Source organism: Nematolebias whitei, chromosome 3 (assembly GCF_014905685.2).
Source record: "Nematolebias whitei isolate Nwh7 chromosome 3, NemWhi1, whole genome shotgun sequence".
In the NCBI taxonomy this organism is placed as follows: Eukaryota; Metazoa; Chordata; class Actinopteri; order Cyprinodontiformes; family Rivulidae; genus Nematolebias; species Nematolebias whitei.
Genome location: NC_056500.1, coordinates 9204468 through 9230758, shown reverse-complemented (window position 1 = coordinate 9230758; position 26291 = coordinate 9204468). Strand labels below are relative to the sequence as shown.

The 26291-nt window shown below is 38.4% G+C and overlaps 2 protein-coding genes across 2 annotated transcripts in view; both read right to left on the bottom strand.

The window, feature by feature from the left end:
* LOC119407688 (dipeptidyl peptidase 9) overlaps nt 1–3134 on the bottom strand; it is a 20929-nt gene extending 17795 nt beyond the window's left edge. The window contains exons 1-3 of the mRNA XM_037674507.1: nt 3078–3134; nt 1303–1393; nt 853–1097 (exon numbers count right to left, since the gene is read on the bottom strand). Coding sequence (XP_037530435.1) covers nt 853–1097; nt 1303–1358 — 301 coding nt within the window. The 5' untranslated portion in view covers nt 1359–1393; nt 3078–3134. The remainder of the gene's footprint in view (nt 1–852; nt 1098–1302; nt 1394–3077) is intronic.
* A 1567-nt stretch (nt 3135–4701) lies between these two features.
* Nucleotides 4702–25379, bottom strand: dazap1 (DAZ associated protein 1). The gene is made up of 12 exons (XM_037674506.1): nt 25240–25379; nt 24471–24511; nt 22724–22890; nt 22284–22349; nt 21094–21201; nt 20845–20893; nt 17042–17124; nt 13023–13170; nt 12760–12792; nt 11663–11812; nt 10835–10999; nt 4702–5094 (listed from the first exon to the last, which is right to left on the bottom strand). Exons 1-12 carry the CDS (start codon nt 25269–25271, stop codon nt 4925–4927), a joined length of 1212 nt encoding a protein of 403 aa, XP_037530434.1. The 5' UTR covers nt 25272–25379; the 3' UTR covers nt 4702–4924.
* Between the last annotated feature and the right edge of the window lie 912 nt (nt 25380–26291).

Sequence of the window (26291 nt, the reverse complement as noted above, 5' to 3'; positions counted from 1 at the left end):
TTGTTTCAAATCAAACTTTTTTTTTATCATTATTTTGAACATAAATGATAAATTATAAATGCTTATTCTGAGAAACAAAGACAATTCTTCAACAAGTGCAAGAGAAAAATTATGAAACTGTTTACAATGTTCCTAACGTAAAACAAATTCCAGCAGTCCCTCGCTACTTCGCGGTTCAACTTTCGCCGACTCGCTCTTTCGTGGTTTTTCAAAATAAGATTGGGCATGAAACACAACTGGCTAATTGATGGATGAGCCACACGATCGGCATTAATTTTTTATTTACAATAAATTATTTTCAATTATTTAGCACCTGCTGCACCTGTGTGCAGCCCACAGGTGCAGGAGAAGCTCCCTCCTGCTGCATGTCATGATCTGCAGTGGAAAAGTGGGCGTGGCCGAGAGCACTGGCAGGTGGCAGAGAGAGCTGAAATCACGACATTCTGTGCTCTTTTAGAGCATTTAGAGTTTAGAATATTGCACGTGTGGAAAGGGTTTAGTGTACTACTACTACTTGCTACTTGTACTACTATTCGTACTTGGCGGTTTTTCACTTATCGTGGGGGGGCTTAGAACGGAAACCCCTGTGATAAACAAGGGACTCCTGTATACTATAATGTTTTTAACAGTAAGACCAAAAGGCAAAGTTATAAAATAACTCTAGCAAAGGTAATTTATTCTTCGATGATAACTACATTAACAAAAGGAAGTGTGTTGTGATTTTAAAACAATATGTTGCTTTTGTGATCTTTTCAGAAACTTGCATGGATTTCGATTTGAACTCATAAAAATGACAGTGGATCCTGTATTTACGCATCAGCTGGACTCAGATTTCAGCTCCCCCCTCCTTACCGAGGTAGTACATGCGGTGGGAGTGCGGACTGGCCTCATCTTTCTGGACGAACTGGAAATCGTGTGGCGCCTTGTTGATGACCACGCCTGTGTTTTTGCGGCTGTTGTGGATGATCTTCCGCAGGCCATCCCACGAGTGCTTCTCCACCTGGAACTGGGTGGGGTTCACGTCCTCCATCTCCACCACCTCTGTGCTGTCTGACAGCTCGTCCACTCCCGTCATGTCTTCCAGTGCCTCTTTGACGCTGTCGACAGATGAACTCACATCAGCAGCAGTAACAGTCATTAAAAAGTTTATTTCAGCAACACTTTATGTAGAAAATAAACTGAACGGCATATCAGCATTAAAAATAATCTCATATTATCGATACACTATCAGATTTGAATCTCTTGATCTGCAAACACTGGATTAAGAGAAAACATTGAGCTGCATAAATGTACATTGCCTACCTTTCCTGGCCGTCTTCCGTTCTGTTTTCAATTTCCAGCCTCTTTACCTTGCGCATTAACTGTTCAACAACCTTGAGCCAGAACTGACAGCCTGGAAAAACACCAAGGAAGAGACCAGAGCTGAAGGCATGACACAAAAAGGCTTGTTCCAAGAAGCTTCTGTTTACAGTAGCATCAGGGTGACACCTGGTCTAAATGACAACATAATTAAACCCTGTAATGAATCTGTGACAAACCACATCACACACGGAGCTAACACTATGTGTTATGGGGGTTGGCAGGTGCCTCTGAGCTGCTCCACGTAGGATCTGCTGTTCTTCAGCTGATCGCCTGCACACTTCCAGCCTCGTGTTTCTGATGTCAAGTCTCACCGTGTGTGAGTCATCTGCATGAGTCTGACGCTTCAACGTCTGTGTCACAACAGTGGCAAATTTTACACTGTTGCTCCACATTTTACTGCAACTCGTATCCTGCTTGCTGTCCTGCAGCCTCAACGAACCGCAAGCTATCAGGAGGAAGAATTCTTGAAAAGGCAGCAGCAGCTACCCTCACGTCAAGTTTGTCTGCATCAGCACGATCAGGCTGTCATGTTGACATCTTTCGGTTATGTTTAGAGACAGAGAAGAACATTGCGATGGAGACTGTTGCTTTAACAGTTCGGTAACTGAACTACGAACTCATGACATGTTACAAAATGGTCAGTTCAAGAGAAACAAGTCACCCTTACGATGCTAAATTTAAAGGTTTGTGGAGGATGATCATCTCTTACTGGTAAAATTCAGGGTAGGATTGCTGTCCTGTGAAATGCCTTCGAGAAGAAACGCAGTTATTTGGACGGTTTATAAAATAATTAAAATTCAAAGAATAGCTGGAATGACGTGACGCATAAATGCCCTAATCTCAGCAACATGTGGGACCGTGGGATTATGTGGGTGCACATCACATGTCATTTTAACATCATCAACATTTATTTATATTCTGACATCCTGATCATTTCTGGAGTGTGCAGGGCTTAACTAACTGTGCAGATTATGATAAATGAAGGTCAGATTGACAAAAATCCAAACGCTGTTGTTTATTTTTTATGGTTTTAAAGTGAATTTAATCAAGTCAACCCTGTGTTTTCAACCATCTAAGCCGTTTGCTTGCAATAATAGACATAAGAAAGACTGGACAACTCTACAGTATTGTCCAATTACTCTACAATTATAATTATTCTTGAAGTGGTTTTATGTATTTGCTTTTTACTATTTGTCTCAAATCTACGGTGGTGACAAACCTCAATGTGAACTGTTCAAATCTTTCCACATCTTCAGCAGTAACCATCAACAGATGAGTGTGTTGCTTTTATTTATAGTGAATAAATACTCATTTCTGTAGATTTGTGACATTAAGTGTTGGGTAGAGATATAAACTATTGTGAAGTCATCCACTATGACACCTTGAAAACAGCCCATGCCTTAATTTTAGCACAGCTTGACTTAAAAATGTTTCTCTAATTTGGTTTTTAGTTAAAACAACTCAGATTAATTTCTTCTTTTGGTACGCCTGTTGGTGATTTAAATTATCTGACCGAAAGAAAACGTATTTCTGAGTGCGTCGTGTCCATAAAACATCCTGACAAACTATCATAAGCCTTTAAATCCTGCCGGTGATAAACTTTGACGTGAACCAGCTCGCCGCCCGTTAAGCATTAAGCTAGCTAGCTCGGCAAATATATTAAAGATGACAAAAAATCAACACAGCAAACATGTCAGTCCGTGTTTTCGGCTTACACTTTCTGCCCAGAGACCTTGAAAGTCTACCTCCTTCTGTCGAAATGTGTTGTGCTTCAAATGAAGGGGGTAAAATGTAGCAGCTGAACTACTCCGACAGCAGGTAGCGGCTGCTTAATGCTAATATGGGGAACAACGCGGAAATGGGTAGTTTGAGAAAATCAGACGTTTCCCCGTAACCCTTTAACCCGGAGATAATCATTCAGGGGTTTCAGGCATGTCGATGGTTTCAGATAAAGCAACTTTCAAACCCTTGTGGCATTTTTACAGCAACAGCAATATATGTATATATACGTTTGCTTGATCCAATTGGATTATTATATTTAAAATATTTTAAAAAATTGTTTTTTCTCTGAGGTTCTTAAACGCATCGGAGTAGTGTCAGTACATCTGTCGTTTTACGGCGGCAGCCGGTGACACACATGTAAAAACCATGTGGAGGAAATTATTAAAAAGGTCTTTCAAGTGCAGAAAGAAGTGGGGTGGTCCACCGGTCTTATCCTAAAAATATAACTGTGCAAAAACTGATTTTTTTTTAATAAACCTACGGTCTCAAAAGAATACAAAAAATAGCCAGTTTGCCTAAATGAAAGCTAAAATGAGCAAAAATAAATGCGAGCAACCACTTTAGATAGACAATAACCAAACAATTTTACATGTGAAATAAATTAGATGAAATAAAGCATAGACTGCAGGTATAATTATCAAAGTAGTTTGAGACGAAAGCTAAATTGTGCAAAGCACTTCAGAAAGCAACAGAAATGCAGCCATAAATGTTTTATGTATGATTTGTGGTCATTTTGAATCTGTCAGTTTATCTTAATTCTTAAAGAAGACCCTGTGAGGGGACACAGTTTAACATGATCCACACCAAAAGCCCAGTTTCATGATCTATCCTTGAAATAAACTGAAGATGAACAGATTCGTCTAAAAGCGCATTTTAAATTTTAAATCCAAAAGGAAAACACCTCCAAATCCTAATATTGGGAATTCTGAAAAATTTTTGAACAATAATAATAATAAATCATTAAACTGCTGATTTAATAAAGTGAATGCCCTTTTGTGCAGTTCCTCCAGTGTAATAACAAGGACAAAAAAAAGCACAAGACCAATTTTATTCTTAAAACATTTATTTCAGTAATAATTTCTCCTTTAAATTCTTTTTGCATAAGTGCAAAAATGCACCCAAAACAGCCACCTGAGGGAAGTCTACATCTTTAAATAAAAAAACAAGCAGTGTACATTTATAGTACAAAATTCTCTTTTTAAAAAATTGCAGTTTGTGTATAATATATATATATAATTATAATCTCCATTTTAAACAAACTTTAAAGGCTCAGAAAGTAAACAAAAGATTCACCAAATGAAAAATAAAAACTTTTTCCCTTGAATTTAAAGCTGAGGAAACTTGAGACCCTGTTTTCGTTTGTGTCCATCATAAATATACACTCAAATGCAAGCTCTTCACATATATTATCTGTGCTAGTGTTTCACCAGACAATCAAAATTATTGCGAAGTAGTTTAGTTCTACTATAAAACACGGGTGTAGGAGAGGTGGAGGGGAGGGGCTGGTAGAAGCCTTTCTGCTGAATCATCAATAAGTTATGCAAAAAAAAATATATCTTTTTTTTTTTTTTAAACACCTCTTTAAAATTTCCTGGAATCCTTGTTTTCACAACAGGCTTCTGCTTCTGTGTTCATTCGACAATCCTAACGGGCAACTCAGAGTTCCAGTTTTGCTTTAAGCGACAACACTCGTTTCCCTGACTTTTTTTTTTTTTTTTTTTCCGTTCTTCTTTTTGTTTCTGAACTTTACACAATGGGCACCACCCAGTGGGGTTGGAGGTCAGCGTCGATAGGGATGGAAGCCCTGTACATTGTGGTTCTGCCCTCTGCCAAACGCACTTGCGGTGGGTTGGGGAGCGGCAGGCTGTGCTGTTGGAGCCCCGTAGGAGGCGGCTGGCTGACCGGGGTCTGCGAAGCTGTGGCCGAAGGCTGTCAGGTCCTGGCCGTACCCTGCAGTAAATAGAATAAAAATGGGTAAAGAGGGAAAGTTAATGTCTGGGACGGGCTTTAAATATCTTAAAGTGTCGAATGAAAAGGTCGAGGACCATTTTTTTTTTACCTTCTCCCTCAAAAAGTGACAAAGAAGTGAAACCTTCTAAATACAGATTTTATTTTCGCCCAACGCTCACCCTGCCAGCCAAAATGCAAATGTAGTGTGGGACATTTATCAGTAGTTAGTTGAACCACCTTTATCGTTTTCCCCAAACAATATTCAAATACTGTAATCCTTCAAGAAGTTGTTTTATTGAAAAATTAGTGTTGGGCAAAAACAAAGGATAACATCAGCTAAATTAAGAAAAGAAAATACATAGTTGGTTTTATGAATAAGATTAAACGAGGAGCAAACGTTCATATTTAATTTAGCCGCTGGATGGCAGCATCTCCCTGCAAACATGTAATAGAAACAGATTAACAGGGAAGGAAAGAAATCTGGTTGGAAATGGTAGCGAAATGGAAATTTACTGGTATCGAAGTCTCCTTTAAATCTTCTTTCCTGTCTCACCCCTTGAGCTGGAGACAGGCCATTTAAAAACAACGGGTGAATGGACTGCTGATGCAGAGACGACTGAACCGTGAACACATTTTCTGACAATTAGATCATCCTTTTACAAATCAGCAAAGCAATGCAGACAGTCAACAAAAAAAACATTTAAAAAAGGAGGACGTGAATCTTGGTATAGTAAAGCCACAGCCAAACGAGGCGCTTATTTGATTTCAAGCTAAACTTGACAAATTTCTATGTAAATTTTTTTCAAATACACTCATTGTGACGTAAATGACGGCTGGACTTTACTATACATGTAAACGCAAAGTCATTTGTACGTACATGCAAAAATGTACATGCAAAATACTAAACACTGAGCAATAAAAAAAGTGGGGGCAGTGAATCATGTTGCAGCTCTATAAAAACTAAATTACTGAACAAAAGTTTCTTTTGCGTTTGGAGAAGACGATGCTGTCACCTACCTGCACTATATCCTCCCTGCTCTTCCTGACCATAACTGTGAGAAGGACGCGTTGGTCCGTAGGCAGAGGGGTCCTGAGGGTAGTTACCCAAGCCTATCAGGGAAATGAGGAGACCAGGTTGACTGAACCCAGATTGTGCCGGCCGACTAAAGGTTTCTAACGTACTGGCAGAGCCTCTACATTTATTTATGCTCATTCACCGGATCTGCTCGTTGCTATTCAGATTCAACTGGAAGTCAAAATAATTGTGAGATATTCGTTAGAATGCCTCATACGACCCGTTTCATCACACCAGCCTGGTCTTGAGGAATTTGTAAAGATTTCTATTACATGCCAACATGCTAAAAAATGTGTTTTGTTCTTAAAAAAAAAATGAATTTAACTTCCATCCATTCATTATTTTTCCACTTCTTCCTTTTCAGGTCACAGGAGTCACTGGTGCCCATATCCAGCAGTCACTGTATGAGAGGCAGGGGACACCCTGGACAGGTCTCCTGTCCATCACAGGGACACACAGAGACAAACAACCATTCCGTCTCTCACTCACACCTAGGGACAATTTAGAGTTACCAATCAGTCTAACATGCATGTTTTTGGTCTGTGGGAGGAAACCGGAGTACCCGGAGGAAACCCACGCATGCACAGAGAGAACATGCAAACTCCACCCAGAATGACCCCGGGCCGGGATTTGAACTGGCGACCTTCTCGCCGAGCGGCAACAGCTCTACTAACTGAGCCACCGTGCCGCCAGAATACAACTTAAGGCATAAATTAGTGCCAGTGGTTTTGTATGGGGTCATTTTCGTAACAAATAATAAATGTGCAAGATTAACCTTTTTAAAATATGTTTTGTCTTAATTGATTTTTAAAAAAAAGAGTGTGCTTCATGCTGCTGCCACTTGGTGGCGTCTCCAACACAAAAGATTGTTGATTGTTGTGCCTCTGCTCTATGAAGGAAAGGGCACAAGCTACAATGAACAGAAATCTGCTCCATGATGGATTGAAACTAGAGATTATCAGTCTTAAGAACGTCTATTTTTTCCACACAAAGCTTCATTTTTATTGTTTTTCATGCTAAAACTCCTCTTGAAGAACTTGTACTTGTTTAGCACTTGACCTATGCATGACATCAAATGCACTGTTAGCTTTTTGGAGGTCTACACACATGTCTGCACGTGTTGGCTGAGTACCTACAGTTCTTCACTCTGCAGATGTTGAGATGGTCAACAACAACAGCTGCGTCTCTTTTTGAGATCAAAACGTGGGTCTTAAATGTCCTCGATGAGTGTTCAATAGGATTTACATGCAAAAATGACTTCATTAACAAAATTCTCCGATTAAAAATGTGTTTTATTTTAACTCCTACTCTTATTTATTATCACACTTCTTGATCAAAATACAGAGATATAATTGTTATAGTGTACACTAGTTTCTGAATACGGAAATGAATCACATCTCCATCATTGCAAATAAAGACTGTAAGTGAAAACTGCAGTTTCAAATTACAAATCTTCAATGCTGTGTATTCAACTCGTACTGAATTTTAGAAAGATTTTAAAAAGGTCTCTCCATTATCATTATCTGCTTTTGCCTTTCTGGACCACAGGGAGCTGGAGCCCACTTAGAGCAGTCACTGTGCGAGAGGTGGGGGACACCCTGGACAAGTCTCCTGTCCATCACAGGGACACAAAGACAACCATTCACTCTCTCTCTCTCACACCTAGGGACAATTTAGTTATCAGTGAGCCTAACATGCGTGTTTTTGGTCTGTGGGAGGAAACTGGAGTATACTGGCAGCGCAATGGCTTTTAGCAAACCAGGAACAAACTGAAAACGTTCTCCACCATGATTCAAACAGATCAACCAATATAACAGAAAAAACAACAACTCGTGTTTTATTATTTATAAAGTAGAAGCTGTTGAGGTCCTGGCAGCTTTACTAATTTTGCACAAGACTTATTTTTGTTTGTTGTTAATTATTAAGAATCAGGTTTAATATATGTGTGAATAATAATTATGATGCATGTATGAATGGAGCTATTGTGCTAATTCTGGTGCATTTATATTTGTGGAATATTGATTGATGTGTGCAATCCTTTTAAATAAATTACTGAAAATGAAATTGTTTTGCAATTTTATAACAAGACATGTTTGCGGGTTGTAATTTTTGATTAGGTAGTAAACGGTTAGCTTCAACAACAATAACTGATAGAATAATTAATTTGTTTTGTTGCACCGCATTGACTTACAGTTTGTTGAGTCAAACTAATATTTAAACTTACTGTATCATATCGTAACTAAAGGCCTAACTCTTTTGGGATTAAAGCCTAAATTGTATTGTATCCGTTTCTGCTGCTCCTGTATCTTCATTGAATCAAATTGTTGGCATAATATAAAGACATGCATCTTATCTGCCACTAACCAGAGATTAAACACTAATTTAAGCTATTAAAAAGTACATGTGATATAAAAATAACATAAAAAAAACACTCAACTTAGTCCTAAATTAATCGAAATATCTAACTACATATGAGCCAAACATATCTAACTAAAAACGTGCAAATGTCCTAGCCAGTGCCAGCGGTGCTCGTATACAACCTTTCATGGCTCTGGATCAATGCGCCACATATGACAGACCTTTATGAAGCAGGATTTTCATACTGACTGACAACCACAGTTGGAGCCTGCAGCAGACATTTAAAGCAAAAAGCTTGACGGACGACTGGCACAAGCAAGAAACACTGAACAAGATGGGCACCTGCTATGACCGACAGTGATCACATGACTGGTTTAAATGTAGATTCAGCAGTTTGAAGGAGCTGAAAGCCGCATCAGAAGAAATACCAGCAGCCTGAAAAGTATGGCTTCTAAAGTAAATCTTTTTTTCTGACTTTGTGTTGGTGTAAAAAATTGGCCAAATGTTGATTAAAGGCAAACACTGCTACCTTTTCGTGGACGTCAGTCAGGTTTCAAAATAGCTTTGATCTGTGACAGTCACATCAGTAAAAAAAACTCTGCTGAAAAAAGGAATACTTGTATTTTCTGCAAACGTCTCACTTGCAATTCTAGAAATGTTGATTGTAATTAAGTCAACAAGTTATTAGGCAGGTTTAGTTCCACAATAAGTACCGTACTTGCCGCCGTACACATCACACCGCCGTATGAGTTGCATCTATTACGCGTCTCCACTGACAATCTGGAAACGTGAGCCGGTGTTGTGCCAAAAATCAATTGGCTGCCAAATGGCGGCCGCGGAAGCGTGCACGGGAGGACTTTAACAAGAATTTAACAAGATTAACACTTAAAAACAACTATTTGTTTGCTCGAAATTATAGTAAATGTGTGTCTCAGTTTAACTTTTCCTTAATAAATGCACTTTGATGGTCAAATCAGCTGCATTTCAAAAATCGATTCGCGGGAGCGCGCAGAGGGATGACTTACTGTGCAGTTTGTCGAAATTTAACAAGACTGACATCTAAAAACAATTATTTGTTTGCTCGGCATTATATCAAAAGGTGTGTCTCAGTTACTTTTCCTTAATAAATGCACTGTAAGGGTCAAATCAGCTGCATTTCGCCGGCGTGGCACGGCGAAATGCAGCTGATTTGACATTTGCTCCAGGAATTCTGGAGTGAGATGAAGGTGGCTTGTATGGCAAGCCAAGTGTCTCATTAATAGCCACTTTTACCTATTAATGAGACACTTGGCTTGCCATATTAGTCGAGCACCCTCTAGCGGCTGAAAATGGTAGTGTTCTATATTTTTCATGTCAGAATGAATGCAATCGTCAGATCCCAGCCAAAAATTGGGATATAACTATGGCAAAAACGTATATTAGTCGCTTTGGAGTATAAGTCGCAGGACTTGCACATTTATGCAAAAAGGTGCAACTTATACAGAAAAAAATACAGTAATTATCCTGGCCCAAAACAGTCTCAAAGTGGAGTTATATAAATGTAGGAGTCCTGCTGAGAACCACCAAGACACCTGTCAGAATCAAACACCGAGAAACATGACAAAAATCTGACAAAAAATGTAAAACTCTACATAGAAGAACAAAACATACATTTTTCTGACAAGAATGCAAAGATTCTGTGCAATAATCTAATAACTTTTTTTAATTTGAGTCACTTGAAGGTTGAATGTGTCTTATATCAGAATTAAATTTTCATAGAAACGTGACTGCAATGCTGGTGAAGTTGTGCCAAAATGGGGAAAAGAAGTCAAGAAAGTCACCATGGAAGGACAAGGAGCGAGAAGTGTAGAGGGGACTGGTAAAAAGATAAAGATATTAGGAGCAAGTTAAATGTCTAGCACACCAAGTCACACTTAAAAAAATAAAATAAAATGCAGTACAAACAAAAATAAAAACATTGCAAGGCAGGATGATCTAATTCAAAACTTATTAATTGTTTTAAGTAAATCCACAGGTCAGCAGAAATAACTCATGAGGAGTCCTGGATATCATAAACCATCATCCCAGTCTTCATGGCAAAGTCAGTGGGGTTCATGCATGCAGGAAGCATGTTTGTATGTGTAGCTATTCAAGATAAAACAGCACCGAGAGCGACCACCTGTTTGTGGAGCTGTGGTCATGAATCAAATGGAGTGTAGCTGCGCTCAATAAAATATCCAGGGAGATGGGCAGGATGGGGGGATGATTTAAAAACAGATGGGACAGAAAACGGGCGGCACACTTCTTTATGCACAACGTTTTTCTTACCATATTGGCTATAAGGGAAGTCGGGCTGCCCAGTGGGAGCTTTGCTCAAGTCCTGAGTTGGTGTGGTTGCAGGAGCGAAGCCCAGCGGTGCAGTTCCTGGAGTGGTGGGTGGAGGAGGAACTTGTGAAGCGTACTGGTCTGCGTGAGGTGTGCCAAAACTGTAACCTGTTAAGAGTGTAACCACAAATATATGATTTATGATCATTTCCTACAACGGTTTTATCACTTTATTTTATTTATACTGCACAAAACTAGTTTAGCTGAAGATTGATACTTGTGCTGTTTAAGAAAAATATATAACTAAAATAAAATAAAAAAAAAAACAGTTTCTTCCCAACTCGCTTCTCTATTTCAGCTGTGACAAATCTAAATCTTTATGTTTTAAATAATTATTCTGTCCCAGATCAATTCATAACTTTTGCATGTGAAGTTACCACACTTGTAATAATTCATTGTAGAGTTTATTTTTAATTGTGTTTTTCTGGGGTTTTGTAAATGACCTAAATATTAGCGCTATTAAACATGAGAAATATAGACTGGTTAAAATTAATATCCCTTATGAGTTTTAGCAACTTTTCATTATTTACTGGGTGTCTGCAGTCGTGCTGTCTTCTGATAAGATGAAGGTTCCTCCCTTACCAAAGCAACTGCTACTTTAAAGACTTGACAAATTTTATTAACATGTTTACACCCACATACAAACAAAAAATTACAAGTTGTTTTTTTTTCCATTAAGCCTGGGTGCAATTAAATGAGACTGCAACTCTAAATAATAAAAAAAAATAAACCACTCAAAATGTAAAAAGTGTGAGAACTTGTGGGACTGACCAAACTGAGGTGCTGTGCTGTAGCCCTGCTGAGGGTAGCCCTGAGGTGCTGCGAAGCTGCCAGCCGGGGTCGTAACCAGGAATGCGCTAAAGGGTGACGGAGGCTGTGTGGGGGTTCCCCGGCTTGCTGACAGCTGAAGCCCATACCCACCTGACACCAAAAAGATCAAATTTGTTCATTAATATTTGAAGGCTTTTGTTCCAACAATTTTCAGTCAGGTTATCTTTTTTTTATTCAACCTTTATTTAGACAGGTAAATCCCATTGAGCCTCGAGGACTCATTTACAAGAGAGACCTGATATCTGGACACTTTCTTTTTTTGTGTGCTGAAACGTTTCACCTTCCATCCAGAAGGCTTCATCAATCAATGAAACACACAACACAAAATTGATTCTTGCCCCAAAAGCTTACTTCAAAGTGGAACAAACCAGTTGTGTGTTTCCTTGACTGATGAAGCCTTCTGGATGGAAGGTGAAACGTTTCAGCACAAAAACAAAAAAGAAAGTGTCCAGATGACCTGACTGAAAATTGTTGGATTGTATACCTGGATTTTTGAGCATGGACTTTAAAGGCTTTTGTTGTTATATACAATAATTATTAGCTTTAAGAAAACAAATAATATACAATATAAAACGGTGCCAAATCTGATGTTTTTGCTTCTAATTGTCATTGTTTGATTGAACAGTCAATTAACAGGTAACATTAATAGATTAACCGTTTAAGAACAGTATCTGAAAGTATTTAGTGAGTGAGCATGAGGCTAACACTTTTAAGTGAGTCCTGCAGGTTGACCGAGAGGTGTTGATATGAAGTCAAGCCTGACCAATAGCAGGAGGAGGCCAGAATCCATTCAAGCCTGCCATCTGTCTCAAGCAGCAAATTATCAGCAGCCTCAGCCATTATGAATCACAGATAACGTACTGTTAACCATCATCACCCTATAGGCTTTGCTGCTTGCAAACCCATTTCTGCCACACAGGCATTTCAAGATAAGCACACAATCACATGGCAGTCACATCTTTCTGCAATCTCGCAGTTACACAACATATAAGAAACCCACTACAACAACATCTTTCAAGTGAAGAGCTAAAACCTACCTATGGGCTGACCAGTAGCAGACACCCACACTCCTTTAGGAAGAGAGGAAATAAACAAGTTTAGTCAGGACAAAACTGATCCATGAAAAATAACATGTTGGTGTAATATAGCTGAATATTCAGACCGGCAGATCAAGGACTGCTTTATGTCAACTTGGTTAACGTTTGAACAGAAGATCCATCATATTTAAACAGTTACTTCAAGGTTTTTCCTGTTACCAGTAAGCTTTTGTTGCTCTGATCTGGGACCTGTTCCCACTCACCCTGTGGCCCATAAGGCTGTTGCCAGCCTGGGGCCGGCTGTGCTGTCCAACCATTAGCTGCAGTCAAGATACCCCTGGGTGCCCACTGACCAGGGACAAGCTGGCCAGGAGCTTTGCTGTCACGAGGTTCTGCCTTCTTTACTTCCACCTGGACAAAGGACAAGAAAGGGCACATTTGGCAACACCAGTAAGCGGACAATGAAGTCCCTCGCCTACACAGGTCTGTCCTACAACTGAAGCTTAATCTCAGCAGTCTGCGCCAGTTTGAAATATTTCAATTTGTTTATTTGAATAATGTAAGGGAGCTACGAACATTAAAATTACTGCGTCAGCCCCAAAGGCCGCACTCTATGTGTCCCAGGTACCGAGAGGAAAACCAAGATTAGTCCTCAAATACAGTATATTGTTCCGAAATAATATTTAAGAACTTCTGGCCTCAAATTGCAATTTATTTTAACTGTACCTGAGAAACATAGATTTTAATTTATTTATTATCAACTGCCCTAAATATAATTACATTCTAATGTATTGCCATAACTTACCTTACTCCAGCTAATGCTTAAATGCTCTATTTTTTTATTTACTTGGTATAAGTTTTAGATAAATCGTGAATGTAGAGAGAAAACTGCATCTCAGTTCTAACAGAATATAAAGTAAACATGCAGGTAGTACAAACAGTCTTTTTAGTCATAAAACTGAAGCTTCATACTGTGTCAGACCAGAAAAAAAAAAGCTTAAATTTAATCAAATATTAAGATAATACAAATAAAACTAATAGTTTTACAATGATTTATGGATACATTTTAGTTGTGATTATGTTGACTTTTATTTACAAGTATTTTTACTTTTTATTACAATAACTGACAAACTGCCTTTATGAGGCACATATACATTTGTTGCCCCATCACTAAAACCTTCCTGTGGTTACTGCGCAGACTACCAGCAGTTAGTCAGAACAAAGAAACAGGTTGAGACGAAGGGGAGCCAACCAGAAATAGACTGAAGGGTTGAGTTATTGGGGTCACCTTGTGGGAAGAAAATGTATCGCAAATTCTTCTCTGCTTTAAGGCGTTACCACCTTCCCCAGCCTCCCGTCTTCCTTCTCTGTCGACCTAATTACATGCACATGTTTCCAGCAGTGGCCACGCCGCCGCCGGCTGCTACCTGAGCACTTCCTCCCGTGGGCGTCGCAGCTACAAGTGATGGATACCATGACTTCTCTATGGTCCCCAACAGCAGAACTGGGATTTGTTTCACAGTTTGATGTGCTCCCATTTCTAATTTTAAAACTTGTATCTCGCAGCCTCCTTCTAGTTCCAGTGTAAAGCAATGTCATGTCAAGAACAATGGGTTAAGTCAAGCCTTGACTCCTACAGGAAATAAGGGCAAAGTGGGGAAGGTACGACCGGAGAGTACACAGCTAAGGCTGACTAATTTTTATAATGCTATAATGACATACGAATAAAACTCACCGCTCTAAATGGTTTAATAGCTGAAAGATTTTTTCAACCAGTTTTTCTGGAGTCCTAGGTAGGTGGTTTCTAGATAAAACCGTTGCTATATTAGGTTCTAATCAAGCTTTATGATCGGGTTATTCTACAGAGACAAACTGTCAAATTGATCAAATGTTTTCAAGTGCTGACAGCGAGCAAACCATAAGTATGTCACCTAAAGTTGTTGCTCCATATCATGAGTTACCACACAATATTTTCTAAAATCACAGCTCATGATGTAAATCCTCTAAAATATAATTACTACTTGAAAAGACAGCTAATAATACACTTTTTAAAAAAAAAAGTTTTGTAAGCTCAATCATCCAGGTAGAGAACAACAAAAATGGTTAAATCATGTCATCTGGACTTAAAGAAACAGGTCCAGATTACATGATTTAACCATTTTTGTCATTAAAAAAATTAATCCAAGGAAGAAATTCCACTTGAGCGCTTAAGTTCGGAATACAGTAGTCCCTGGTTTATCACGGGGGATCCTGTACCCTGAAGCCCCGCGATAAGTGAAAAACCGCGAAGTAGGAATAGAAGTACAAGTAGTAAGTAGTAGTTTATTTTAGTATATATATATAAATATATATGTATAGGTGTTTTAAACCCTTCCCACACTCTTGCAATATTCCAAACAATGTTTCTAAACGCTCTAAAAGAGCACAGCATGTCATGAATTAAAGCTCCTTGCCTCCGCTACTTATTGCCACCTGCAAGCGCTCTTGGCCACGCCCACTTCTCCACTCTGCATGGAAAACAGCTGATCAGCTGTAGGAGGAAGCTTTTTTCTGCAGCTGTGGTCTGCACAAAGGTGCAGCAGGTGCTAAATAACTTGAAATAATTTATTTTAAATAAAAATTCCATGCCGATCGTGCGGCTCATCCATCAATCAGCCAATTGTGCGTCATGTCCAATCTTCCTTTGACAAAATGCGATAGAGCGAGACGGTGATAAACGAACCGCGAAGTAGCGAGGGACTACTGTACTGTAGAGCTTTACCAAAGCTATTCACATAACTACCAAAACCAACCACAAACCATGTAAATCAAACATTCAAGAACCAACTGTGCAGCCTTGAAAAGATCTAAGACTTTAGACATGTGAAGACATAATGCAACAGTAGATGTGTTTCTACTTGACGAACCATCAGGGCTGCACATTACTGTAAACTGCAAGTTTACCTTCATTGCAATACCAGTGAGCACAATATTAATATCGTAAAGGACTGCTTGGACATGAATAAATCACAGGCTGTTATATTTTGAGTACTATGCATTCATGTTCTGCATATATTTGGTCAATCCAACACTCTCACTGACTTTCAAGTCTGACTTAGATCACAGTGATGACAGAAGAGAAAGAGAGGAGGAAAATAGTGGTTTGTTGCAATTATTATTATTATCGTATTAATAAACACTACCATCTCCTACTCTAATATTGTGCAGCCCTACTAACCATTTTATTTAACCCATAGCTTCTTTCTACTTCTGCTTGGAGAGCAAGAATGAGGCCATCACTCTTTCAATCTCTTCATCTTTGCTAAATATTTACCTAATCTTTTGGGGAAAGGGGGAGTTTACTTATGATTTGGAGCTGTTGAAGACACATTTAAAACCCAAGAGTTTGAGATAAACTTTGGCAAATACGTGTCAATATAAACGGATTAGTGTTCTTCAGCTGAGGCAGCAGGTGGGTGGTGTTTGCTACAGAGATTTGTGCAACACAAGGTATGACAAAAGTTGAGGAAAATTTTTTATACAATTCTACCGTAAATGTAATTTTTTTCGTCCTGCATGTGAAATCTACCTGATTCTGTGTGGACTGACTTAGTGCAGTAAACCTCATCCATCTGGTGCGCCGAGTGAGATAAACAAACACCGAGAAGTGATATGCAAATGTTTTTTTTGCAACTTGTGTTTCAGGCTTTCATTTGTTATTTAAGGAGCTGACAGACACAGTATGGAGATTCAGCTGAGGTCACTGAGTTGAGCTTTTTTATTATTATTAAAAATTTTAAAAAGGAAACAAAAAAATAATAATAAAACATGTTGTGACCTGCCAATAAAACATCAGAAACAAAACCAAAAAAAAAAAAAAAAAACTGAACGAACATATTAGACCAATCCTTTAGGTGATCTACGTTTATTAACATTCTTCTACATTAAATTTTAATTTTCATGTCATTTTTTTGTTACAATTTTTTCCATTATCAAAGTAAAATTGATTATTTTGGTAAATTGTGTACTTCAACACTCTAAAGGAGAGGTCAGTTTAAACAAAGCCTTGGGCGAAGCTTGAATCTGCAAATACAAATTATATCATAAGATATAAAATTAATACACTGATTATCAAAATGTTTTAGATGAAAAAAAATTGTACTGCTGATGATGCTGCGCTCACTAATTGAAAGTTACTAAAATATCACTTTATATAACGAAAACATCATCACAATAAACTTGTCACTTCGTCGCCCAAGCCTCTGTTTGATCGTAAGGGTAAAATAAGACTACAACTACACACTTTTTTGCCCATGATGTCGTGAAAATGCATGTTGACAGCCTGGTCCACTGATTGTTCGGCCTCGAAAGTAATAAATCCAAAACCTAGCCAACGACCAAGAGTGAATCAAGGTAGCAGGGGGTTGTGACAACACAAGATGAAGAACAGTATTGGGCTTCAGCAGATTGAGGCTCCGTCAAGACTGAGCAAGAGGCTCCTGGGGTTCGGATGACGTTGCAGAGTAAAACAAATCCAAGTGTAAAGCCTGGGGGATTGAAGGAAACCTTTCTCTTTCGTGTGAAGATAATTTTTTTGGTGAAGTTAACAGTTATGGATTGCTTAACATGATGAATGGCGCACGTAGTGAAATATCATTTAAAAGGTCAATTAAGTCAGAAAAGACTGAACTGAAGTAACGTTACATTTTGTTACTTGATGCACTTTCATCCAAACCCCACCTTGAACTGTGCCTTGACATAACGCTGTGGAGCGCACACACTCGCAGCAGCCATTGTTAATGCATCACAAAAATATGGAGAAACACAAACTGTAGAATGCTTAATGCTTTCTCCGAGCTTTCCCAAATTCAGTATATTACGTTTGAGTCTGCCGGGATAAGCCTAAAATGGACAAATTAAATATTGCTCACAGAGGTAACACAAAGATACAGGTTGTGAAAGCTCTGCCAAAAGGATAATTGACTTGTTTTGTTGACAGATTTTCATGGGGTATATACACAGAGTGCATCAAAGGGAACGCAGTTTAAAGTCAATGTTTTTGGCCACGATGACTGCTCCGTAAACTAGAGTACTTCCAAAACTTTTCTTCAGAGCGTTAACAAGCTGCTGCAAGCTGCGGTGATCTACTTTCAATCTGATTATCTTTGGGCTATGGCAGAACTGGGTTGAGAGCGCATCTCTACTTGGGGACCTAACCTGAATCCAATTAGATGTCCTACGAGACGAGTAAGATTTCAGAGACCTCTTGTACCATGCCAAACGTTCCCACGCCTTATGCTCCACTGCTATTAATAACATCTGTCAATGACCCGTCCCCAACCTAAATTTAAAACCAAACTGGCCCCATTAAGAAGTCGGAATAACTTTTGTTACGCTCAAACTAAAATCGCAAGGACTTGTTACTTAGAATCAATAATCTGGACTGCTAAAAATTATCATTAAACAAACAAAAGTAACCATTTCTGTCAACTTTTAAAAGTCTACATTACTGTATATCTACAAACAGTCAATATTTTGTATATAAATTATTATAAAAGAATGAAGCGAGTCCAAATTTCCAATTTGTAAATCTATGGGGGGTGTTTCTGAGAGTAATCTGAATATCTGGACCAAGGATTCACAAACAATTTGTCACTAGCAGCTGATATTTTACAAAGAAATAGTAATAATAATAATATAAATTATGGTTTACTAAGAGCAAAATAATCCTTTGTCCTTTATTCTTTACTACAAGTTAAATATCAGGTATCCGATTTCCACCCTTTTTTTTTTTGACTTCATAACATAAAATAATTTAAATGCGTCTTTCTACGATAATAACCTGATCAAATCCCTCTTTGAACCATTTTAGTCTTACTAATGATTAGACGATCCTCAGCCCAGTAAAACCCTTGATGCACTTTAAGTATGCCCTATTTAGACAGAGTAAAAATGTGTTTTTGCATTTGGCCTGTACCTCTGTGCTGCCTATCAATGCACAATAACCTAAAGGAGAAAAGACAAATCTTAAGAGACACTGTTAATCACATCCAAACCATTCACAAAGAGAAGGGCGGAAGAAGAAAGAAAAATAGAAAAGAGCTTACTTAGAAAAATACTTAACTTTCTACATACAGGAAAACGTACTATACCATTTAAGACGTCAGTTACTTCTACACCAAGTTAAAGGAAACTTATTCCAATCATGAACACATTATAGTTTTAGTAACAGAAAGTGTTAAAGATTATCTTAAGTTACTGGTGCAGTACACTGTACACAATCCTAATGACAAACTATTCTGGGTTTTCCCAACAGAGCCTGAATGGTAATTTGAAGGAGGAGAAGTAATGTAAGCTGTGGGTCGGTGGTCGCTGCGTCGATGCTACAGTATGTGGGACAAATGCAGATGAAACAGCTGTGACTGGAACTGGGTGGGCAGAGTCTGACACAGCCGGTGGGACCGGTTTGATTCCCAGAGAGACCGTCCATGCTCAAAGTGTGGGCACATGTCAAAGTCTCATAATATATTAATTACTATACTGGACAAATATAAAAAGCCCATCGGTTCTGCTGTCAGTAACTGGGTTAAACATGGGAAGCCTTTAAAATAACCGCATTGTTCTTATAAAAAAGTCTATTTCCACCTTCTGTATTTGGGGCCAAAAGCAGGTTCTTTGAAGAACAAATCCTCCTTTGGACACAAACTGTTCTCAATACGCCAGCTGCACGACGTGATGAAGTACCGTAGTTTTTGGAGCACCTGTTTCCTCACAATCTGTTTCCTTATCAGGAAGTAGTTTCCTTCAACCCCCAGAACACATTTTAACAACATTATTTTTAGACGCACAAAATCTCTCGTTACACTTTAAGAAAATTATTTAAGAACAATAAATCCCACTTTTTCACATAACATCTTGCAGTTATGCCTATACTAGAGTAATTAATGTTAACAGACACACATTTTAATGTGGATTTGTTTTATTTTACTTTAAATGGTTAAAAATGCTAAATCAAACACTGTGTTTGATTTACAATTGAAAGACTTCCAGTTTATGAAAGTGGTCAAACATTTTGATATTCAGCTTTGTGAATAATAGGAAGAACAGATAGCAAACAATATGAACTCATTTTCAGCTAACGCCAGAATGTTTCTATTTGCTTCCTTCTGTTCATCTGTAGCAAGAAGTGCAAAAAATATAACGTATGTTATTTAAAAAAGAGTAACTTTGCTATGCAAAGCCCTCTAAACACACCGACGGACACCTGTTAATGTTAGGAGCCAGATTTAAGAAGGCATACAATTTAACAGGTGTTTCTTTGTACATGATTAATGTATTAGCACGCTTACAGGTTTAATCGAGTTTATATATGAATTAATATTTGGAATAATAAATGCCGATTTAATGCTCATTAGTACTCAAAGTCAAAACATTTATGAAAGTGAAATAATTTGTTAAAAGCTGTTGCAAAAAGTAAAAGCACTGATGTAACCTGTTACAGTTCGGAACCAACTCGTTTTTCTTTTCTTCAAATAAAAGTAAATTTAGTCCAAGCAGTTTCCTTGTTCTGTTTAAAGATCGACTGAGTTCCTAAAAACATGGCTGCGGAAAATCAAAGGACATTACTGGTGCTGTTCAACAAGGTCATAACACAAAGAGCAAAACAAATACTTTAGTTTCTAGAAATCATTCCCAATTTTTATAAATAACCGTGTAGAACAAGGTGAAATGAGCATTTAAAATAGTTGTTGAAAGGTGATTATATTGCGCAACTTTGGAAACTCCAAATTACCTTTAAACATTTTAATAATACAGTTTTCTTGAGAGAATTAAACATTTTTATTGCAGTAATCAAATTCTGCACAACTGTAATTAATTATGTTGTAATTAATTACACAGCAGTGACATGGTATGGAGCTTAATCTAACGTGCTTTAACTGCATTTGTTGCATTGTGAGCTTTAAGTTGGTGTTAAAACTGAACTGAAATGAAATGAGCTTTTCCTCTTTGGGCCAGAATAGTTTGTCATAAGATTTAAAGTGATACGGAAAAGAGAAACGAGGATTTAAAAAAAAAAAGAAAAAATAAAACAAGATCAGCTTTTACCTCGGGGCCTCTGCTTCTCCGCATCATAGATCATTACCACCTCTGTGACCTTGAATGGGACAAAGGGAAAGATGGGCTCCGTTTAGAAAACTGCACAATGTCCCCTTTTTTTTTTTTTTATTAACGCTCTATCTCCATTGTATGATCCCATCCGAGTAGTCCTTCATGCACAGCTACTTTAGTACTGACCCTTTTAAACAATGTTAATGACAACCACAGTAGGCGGCGTTGGACGTTTGTAATACTCACCACTCCGAATCTATTGAAATAATCCCTGAGTTCAGGCTCGCCGCAGTTATGGGGGATTCCACCTACAAATATCTTCTTTGATTTATTGCTGTCAGCTTTGCTGCCCTTCTGAAAAAAAAAAAAAAAACAGGGAGTGAATGGATTTCAAAGTCTGTTAAAGGATCGGTTTGGGAGGAGGCCAGTTAGCGATCATCTATTCAGCCAGTGCAGAAGAAATTAGGTTCTCCTCTTGCCCTGGGGTCTAATTCTTAACATGTCATGTCAATGCAAACACTAGACTCCACAGATCAGAGAACACGGCTTCTTCCACTTACTCTCAACCACAGGGCTTTTCACTACTGCTGTGCAAAGGCTGGAGGCTTCTTAGGAAAAACATTTTAACGATTACATCTTCTGTTTTCCAACTAAAACATTTGGTACCAGTTACATGACTTGAAGCCAGCAGCAAAATGAGAACTATAAACCTGTTTTACTGACAGAAAATATACTAAATCTGCTGCCCAGAAGCACAAAATCACTAGAAAAGATCTGCAGGGACTTGATGGTCATTGTTAATTGACCCCAGAATTATCCAAGTTGGAGGAAAAATGACTGCCTGTCTAAAAAAATCCTCGCAGAAAGCAAATTTATGGATCATACAATAAATTGCGTCTCAGAAATATTGTATTTTCTCAAATTATCTCAAATGGAATACAGTATATAAAAGCTCTTATAAGAGAAAGCAATAGAAAACAATTATAGCAACACAAACAATGTGTAAACTTCAGCATTCAGGACCGTGACACAAGAATCTTCATAAAGGCTTTTGTTCAATCAGTAAATTTGATCTTGTTACGTGACATTTCCAGACAAGCTGAAAGCTGCTGATATGGACGCATTCCCTTCAACACAAATAGAAATCAAAAGGAATAATAAACATGTGATTACCAAATAATCAAACTAATTTTTAGCAAATTTCCCCCCAAATAATTAAGCCTGATCTTAAAAAAAAAGTCACATTTTATGAGGGAGTAATAACAAAACTCACATTTATTGAAAAATAAATAAAGATGAAGGTTTCGTCATGGCCCATCAAAGCAAAGAAGAGTCAAACCTCAGGAGGAAGAGGGGGATGGAGTGAGTGAACCTGAGCTTTCCTCCACCAAAATCACCTAACCTAGCCTCCTCAGAAGAAATCAGACGCCTCTTACCCAGCCCTCCTTGGTTCGAGACTTTTCAGGCTGCATTCCTCTGGGAGTGCATGGCTTCGGGTCAATCTAACAGCAGAGGCAGAGAAAACCGTTTCACATCATCCTCTAATAAAGGCACCTTCAAACGTTCTTCATCAAATCCATTACAGTGTATTGCTTTGTCCTTCTCAATAACACGTGAAGGCAGTGATTTAAAGACATCGCCTTGACAACACTCAACACAATAAAAGCACAAAATGTTGAAATCAGTTTAGGACGGAGAACAAATACATATTTTCTTTTAAAAATATTACATTTCTTTTTTACTTTTAACACCAACAATGCGAACTTTATCCATAAAAATGTGCCGTTTGATTTAAGGCTTCTCCAATCATTTCTGAAGTTTATTTTAAAGTGAACACAAACCATGCAGATTTTTCCACCTTTTTCAACATACTCACATTTCTTCCATCAAGATTATGTGGCTTTGTTTCCAGCACTGTTCGTACACAATTGGGGTCTTTGAATTTAACAAAGCCAAAACCTCGAGACTGATTTGTAGTTTTGTCCTTCATGATGACACAATCTACTACCTCTCCATACTGCGAGAAGTAGTTTCTCAGCGTCTCTAAGAAAAGAAAGACAAACAGACAGTGAGGCTTCATGTAATCAAGCACAAACATACACACCAGCAGCGCAAACGTGAAATTACAGCCAAAGATTTGACTACTCCCAGTTTGCCTTCTGGATGGCAAAAAGAAATGTAGTCATGGTGTACAAACCTCTTGCTTTCATTATTTAAAAAGTGAGTATGAAAACATGTTTAGCACTTCAACAAGCTCTAGAGCTATAACTGGAACAAAAACCACAAGCACAACCTCGCTAAATAACCCAGAAGATCATCCAGTGACCTTGAGTTTATGTTACTGCAGATTACTGGGGACTGTACTGGATTTATATGTAAACAATATATTACTTTAAGTCGTAAACAGGAACTCCCAATGGGCAAACAAAGCGCAGACCTACTGTCATCTTGCACAGCGCCAAACATACCAGCCATTGTAAATCCTGCACAAACCCACAGAGCCAACTCAACTAAGGCAAGCAAGTTTGAACAAACGAGAAGTTGCTCTGGAGAGAGTTAGCGTAATTGGTTTTCTTATTGCTGAAAAGCCCCGGGGCATGAGCGCAGAAACAGTCACCGAGTTACGCAGGGATCAGATCTTAACGGTGAGCGTGCTAACAGAGAAGCACTCGTGCAAAGTTAAACAATGACTGATCTAACTATAAGCCAACAAACGGTTGAAAGCAAACTATCATCTCCTGATAAGAACGAATGAGAAGATCATAAATATAAATGTAATCATTCGGGTGTGCAATGAAATTAAAGTATAAAATAAATCTACATTATTGCTCAAAAGCTATTGGAGTATTCATATAATGTTATTTTATTCAGTTCTGGCTTTGTAATGTGTAAACATGTTGCCATATTTTCCGTATAAAAACACAATAATAGCAATCAAGATATTAATGAAACAAGTAATAATTACAGTAATATATGCAGTTTAAACATCGTAACATATGTGTGAAACTAAGCCAATACAGACAGACACTAATTGGTTGATATTAGCCACTTTAAAAAAAATCTAAATCAGCAATCAGCCATATGCACACCAATTCAACCCAGTAGGAACACGAAGATGCAGCAGCAGCTGCTACAACCAGCTCACTGTAGGCCACAATTTAGTTTTTTAGAGTAAGAACGTGCTTCTATATAGTATTTTTAAATGTACACGCTTTAATACATACTGATAGAAAACTAAATAACAAATCTGTGGTGGTAATCAGCCATCGGCTGTCTTGACTCCTAAACATCGACATCAAACAATGAAAAAACAGATTCTTGTTATTACATTGTAATTACAGACACTCTGACATTGTGAACACAGCAAAAACCGCAGTAGATAATTCTTTATTTTATTCTGGATCTGTTCATACAAAACAAAAACTAGATCATGTGATCTCACATTCAGACCCAACATTGTGACTCAATCTGTAGAGTTTAATCATGTTAAGTTTCTTTATTTTTCTATCTTTACCAGCCAGAACCTTGTGTCTGATTAAAATAAATCAATCCATGCACATGTCAGACAGTAATCCATTAAATAAATTAACAACAACAGAAGTGTGTGAGCATTTATAACTCACCTTGTGTTGTGCTCCAGTCCAATCCACCAACAAAAAGTTTCCTAAAACAGCAAAAAAGCGAACACCGCTGTGATCAGTAAAGTCAAATTAGATTAAAAAATGCAGTCTGCACAGCATGGACAGTAAAAGGTGTGCATGGGAACGTCCTGCCACGTAAGTTACACAGCAGAGAGCCAGCAGCAGCAGCACAACCCTCCGGGACCACAGCCGAACAGCAGCCGCACAGAGCGGCGGACCACCATCAAAATACACGCAGACTTCACGGGTTTGCTCCAAGAACCAAAGCAGCTTTAATGATTTGGATCACCACCAAAGCGTGTCGCTGACCCGGTCGAACCGGTCAGCTCGGAGCGGAGGAGGATGCTTCATCCTCCAGCGGTGTCCGCTAAATGTCCTCCTCGCGGCGGCGAGGAGAGGAGAGTTTCGCTGCGGAGCGTTAGCAGGACTAGCTCGGCTAACTTCAAGCTAACTGGAAACAACACAAGTGGCCTCACTTCCATGGGGTTTTCAAACGACAACTAAAGCGACATTGCTCTAAATAAACTTGGTCTGCATGACCACCAACAGCTGGACTACTTTGAGGACTACTTTCACTTTTTAGCCGTCTTTCCTCTAGTTGGTGCTAAGCTTGTTAGCCTCCGTTAGCCGTCAAATGACAGCTTAACAGCGCGCGCGCTGCAATTTGAGAGGCTGTTTTTTTTTTTTTTTGTTTTTTTTTAAACCACAGATTTGGGAAACAGGGAAAAGGGTTTGATAAAAGATGTCCTACCCGACTTCATCTCCCACTAAGTTGTTGTTCATTTCTGAGGCTGTGGTGGGGGGGAGGTGGACTGTAGAAGCTGTTACCCGGCTTCTTGCTTCAGCGCTGCCCCTCTCAGACTGAAAGCGGAGGAAGGTCACTCCGCTCTTTGGTTCAAAACTGTTCTGCGCAATGACGGCAGCCTTTAAAGGAACATTGCACCCAAAACACAGCCGCATCCGGGTGGGCTGGGTCTAATTGCTGGCACTACTTTGTTGGTAACCAGACAGTATTACTAGGAGCCAATCTGTGATTCAGTTCAGTTTATTGTTAAATACAGAATACAACGATCTTGGGGCGCTGTGCAGAACATTCACTCGTTATAAAAATGTAAATGTATGTATGTATGTATGTTTTATTTATTCATTTCATTTCATCCAAACAACAAATATAATACAATTTAAAGAAAAGAAAAAAGATATACAATCACCGAAATAAAATGAAAGGCAGCAGAAGAATAATGAATTCTTATAAAATCTGCCCCTTGTCCCCAAAATATATTCCAAACAAAATTACTACTCAAAAGCAAGATGAATTTATAAAAAAAAAAAGTAAAAAATAATTTTAAAAAAACTTAGCTAAAATATAAGATCAACTGTAAACAATTTTTATGAACTCACATTATACTTAATATTTTTTTTAAAAACAAATTTTTATCATCCTCTTGAATATGTACATAGTTTTGGCATTTTTAATATCAACCTCCAGATCATTCCACAATCTAATACCCTGAGATATAGTGGAATCTCCCATCTCAAATCTCCCATCCTGAGCAGCACATTGGCGACAGTGGTAAGAAATAACTCCTTTTTAACAGGAAGAACCATATCATGCAGAAACAGGTGTGTGGCCCAACTCGCCTGAATCCGAACCATTTCCGGTGATTCTGCTGTTTTGTTTGGAGAGTTTACCAACGCGTTGACTTGTTAAGTGGTAGTGTACACAACAGGTAGTGTGCTAGAGGACGTAGGATCCAGGTTAATCGAGAGCTCGGACTGGTGAGTTCTGATTCAAGTGTGAGG

What these genes read in the sequence shown, in the direction of transcription:
- dazap1 (XM_037674506.1), bottom strand. Translation starts at nt 25,271, where the DNA reads ATGAACAACAACTTAGTGGGAGATGAAGTCGG. An exon ending in ACGACATCATGGGCAAAAAA is followed by an intron (nt 13,171 to 17,041) that starts GTGTGTAGTTGT and finishes TCCTTTGTCCAG; the next exon opens with GTGGAAGTAAAGAAGGCAGA. An exon ending in TGCTACTGGTCAGCCCATAG is followed by an intron (nt 11,813 to 12,759) that starts GTAGGTTTTAGC and finishes TTTTGGTGTCAG; the next exon opens with GTGGGTATGGGCTTCAGCTG.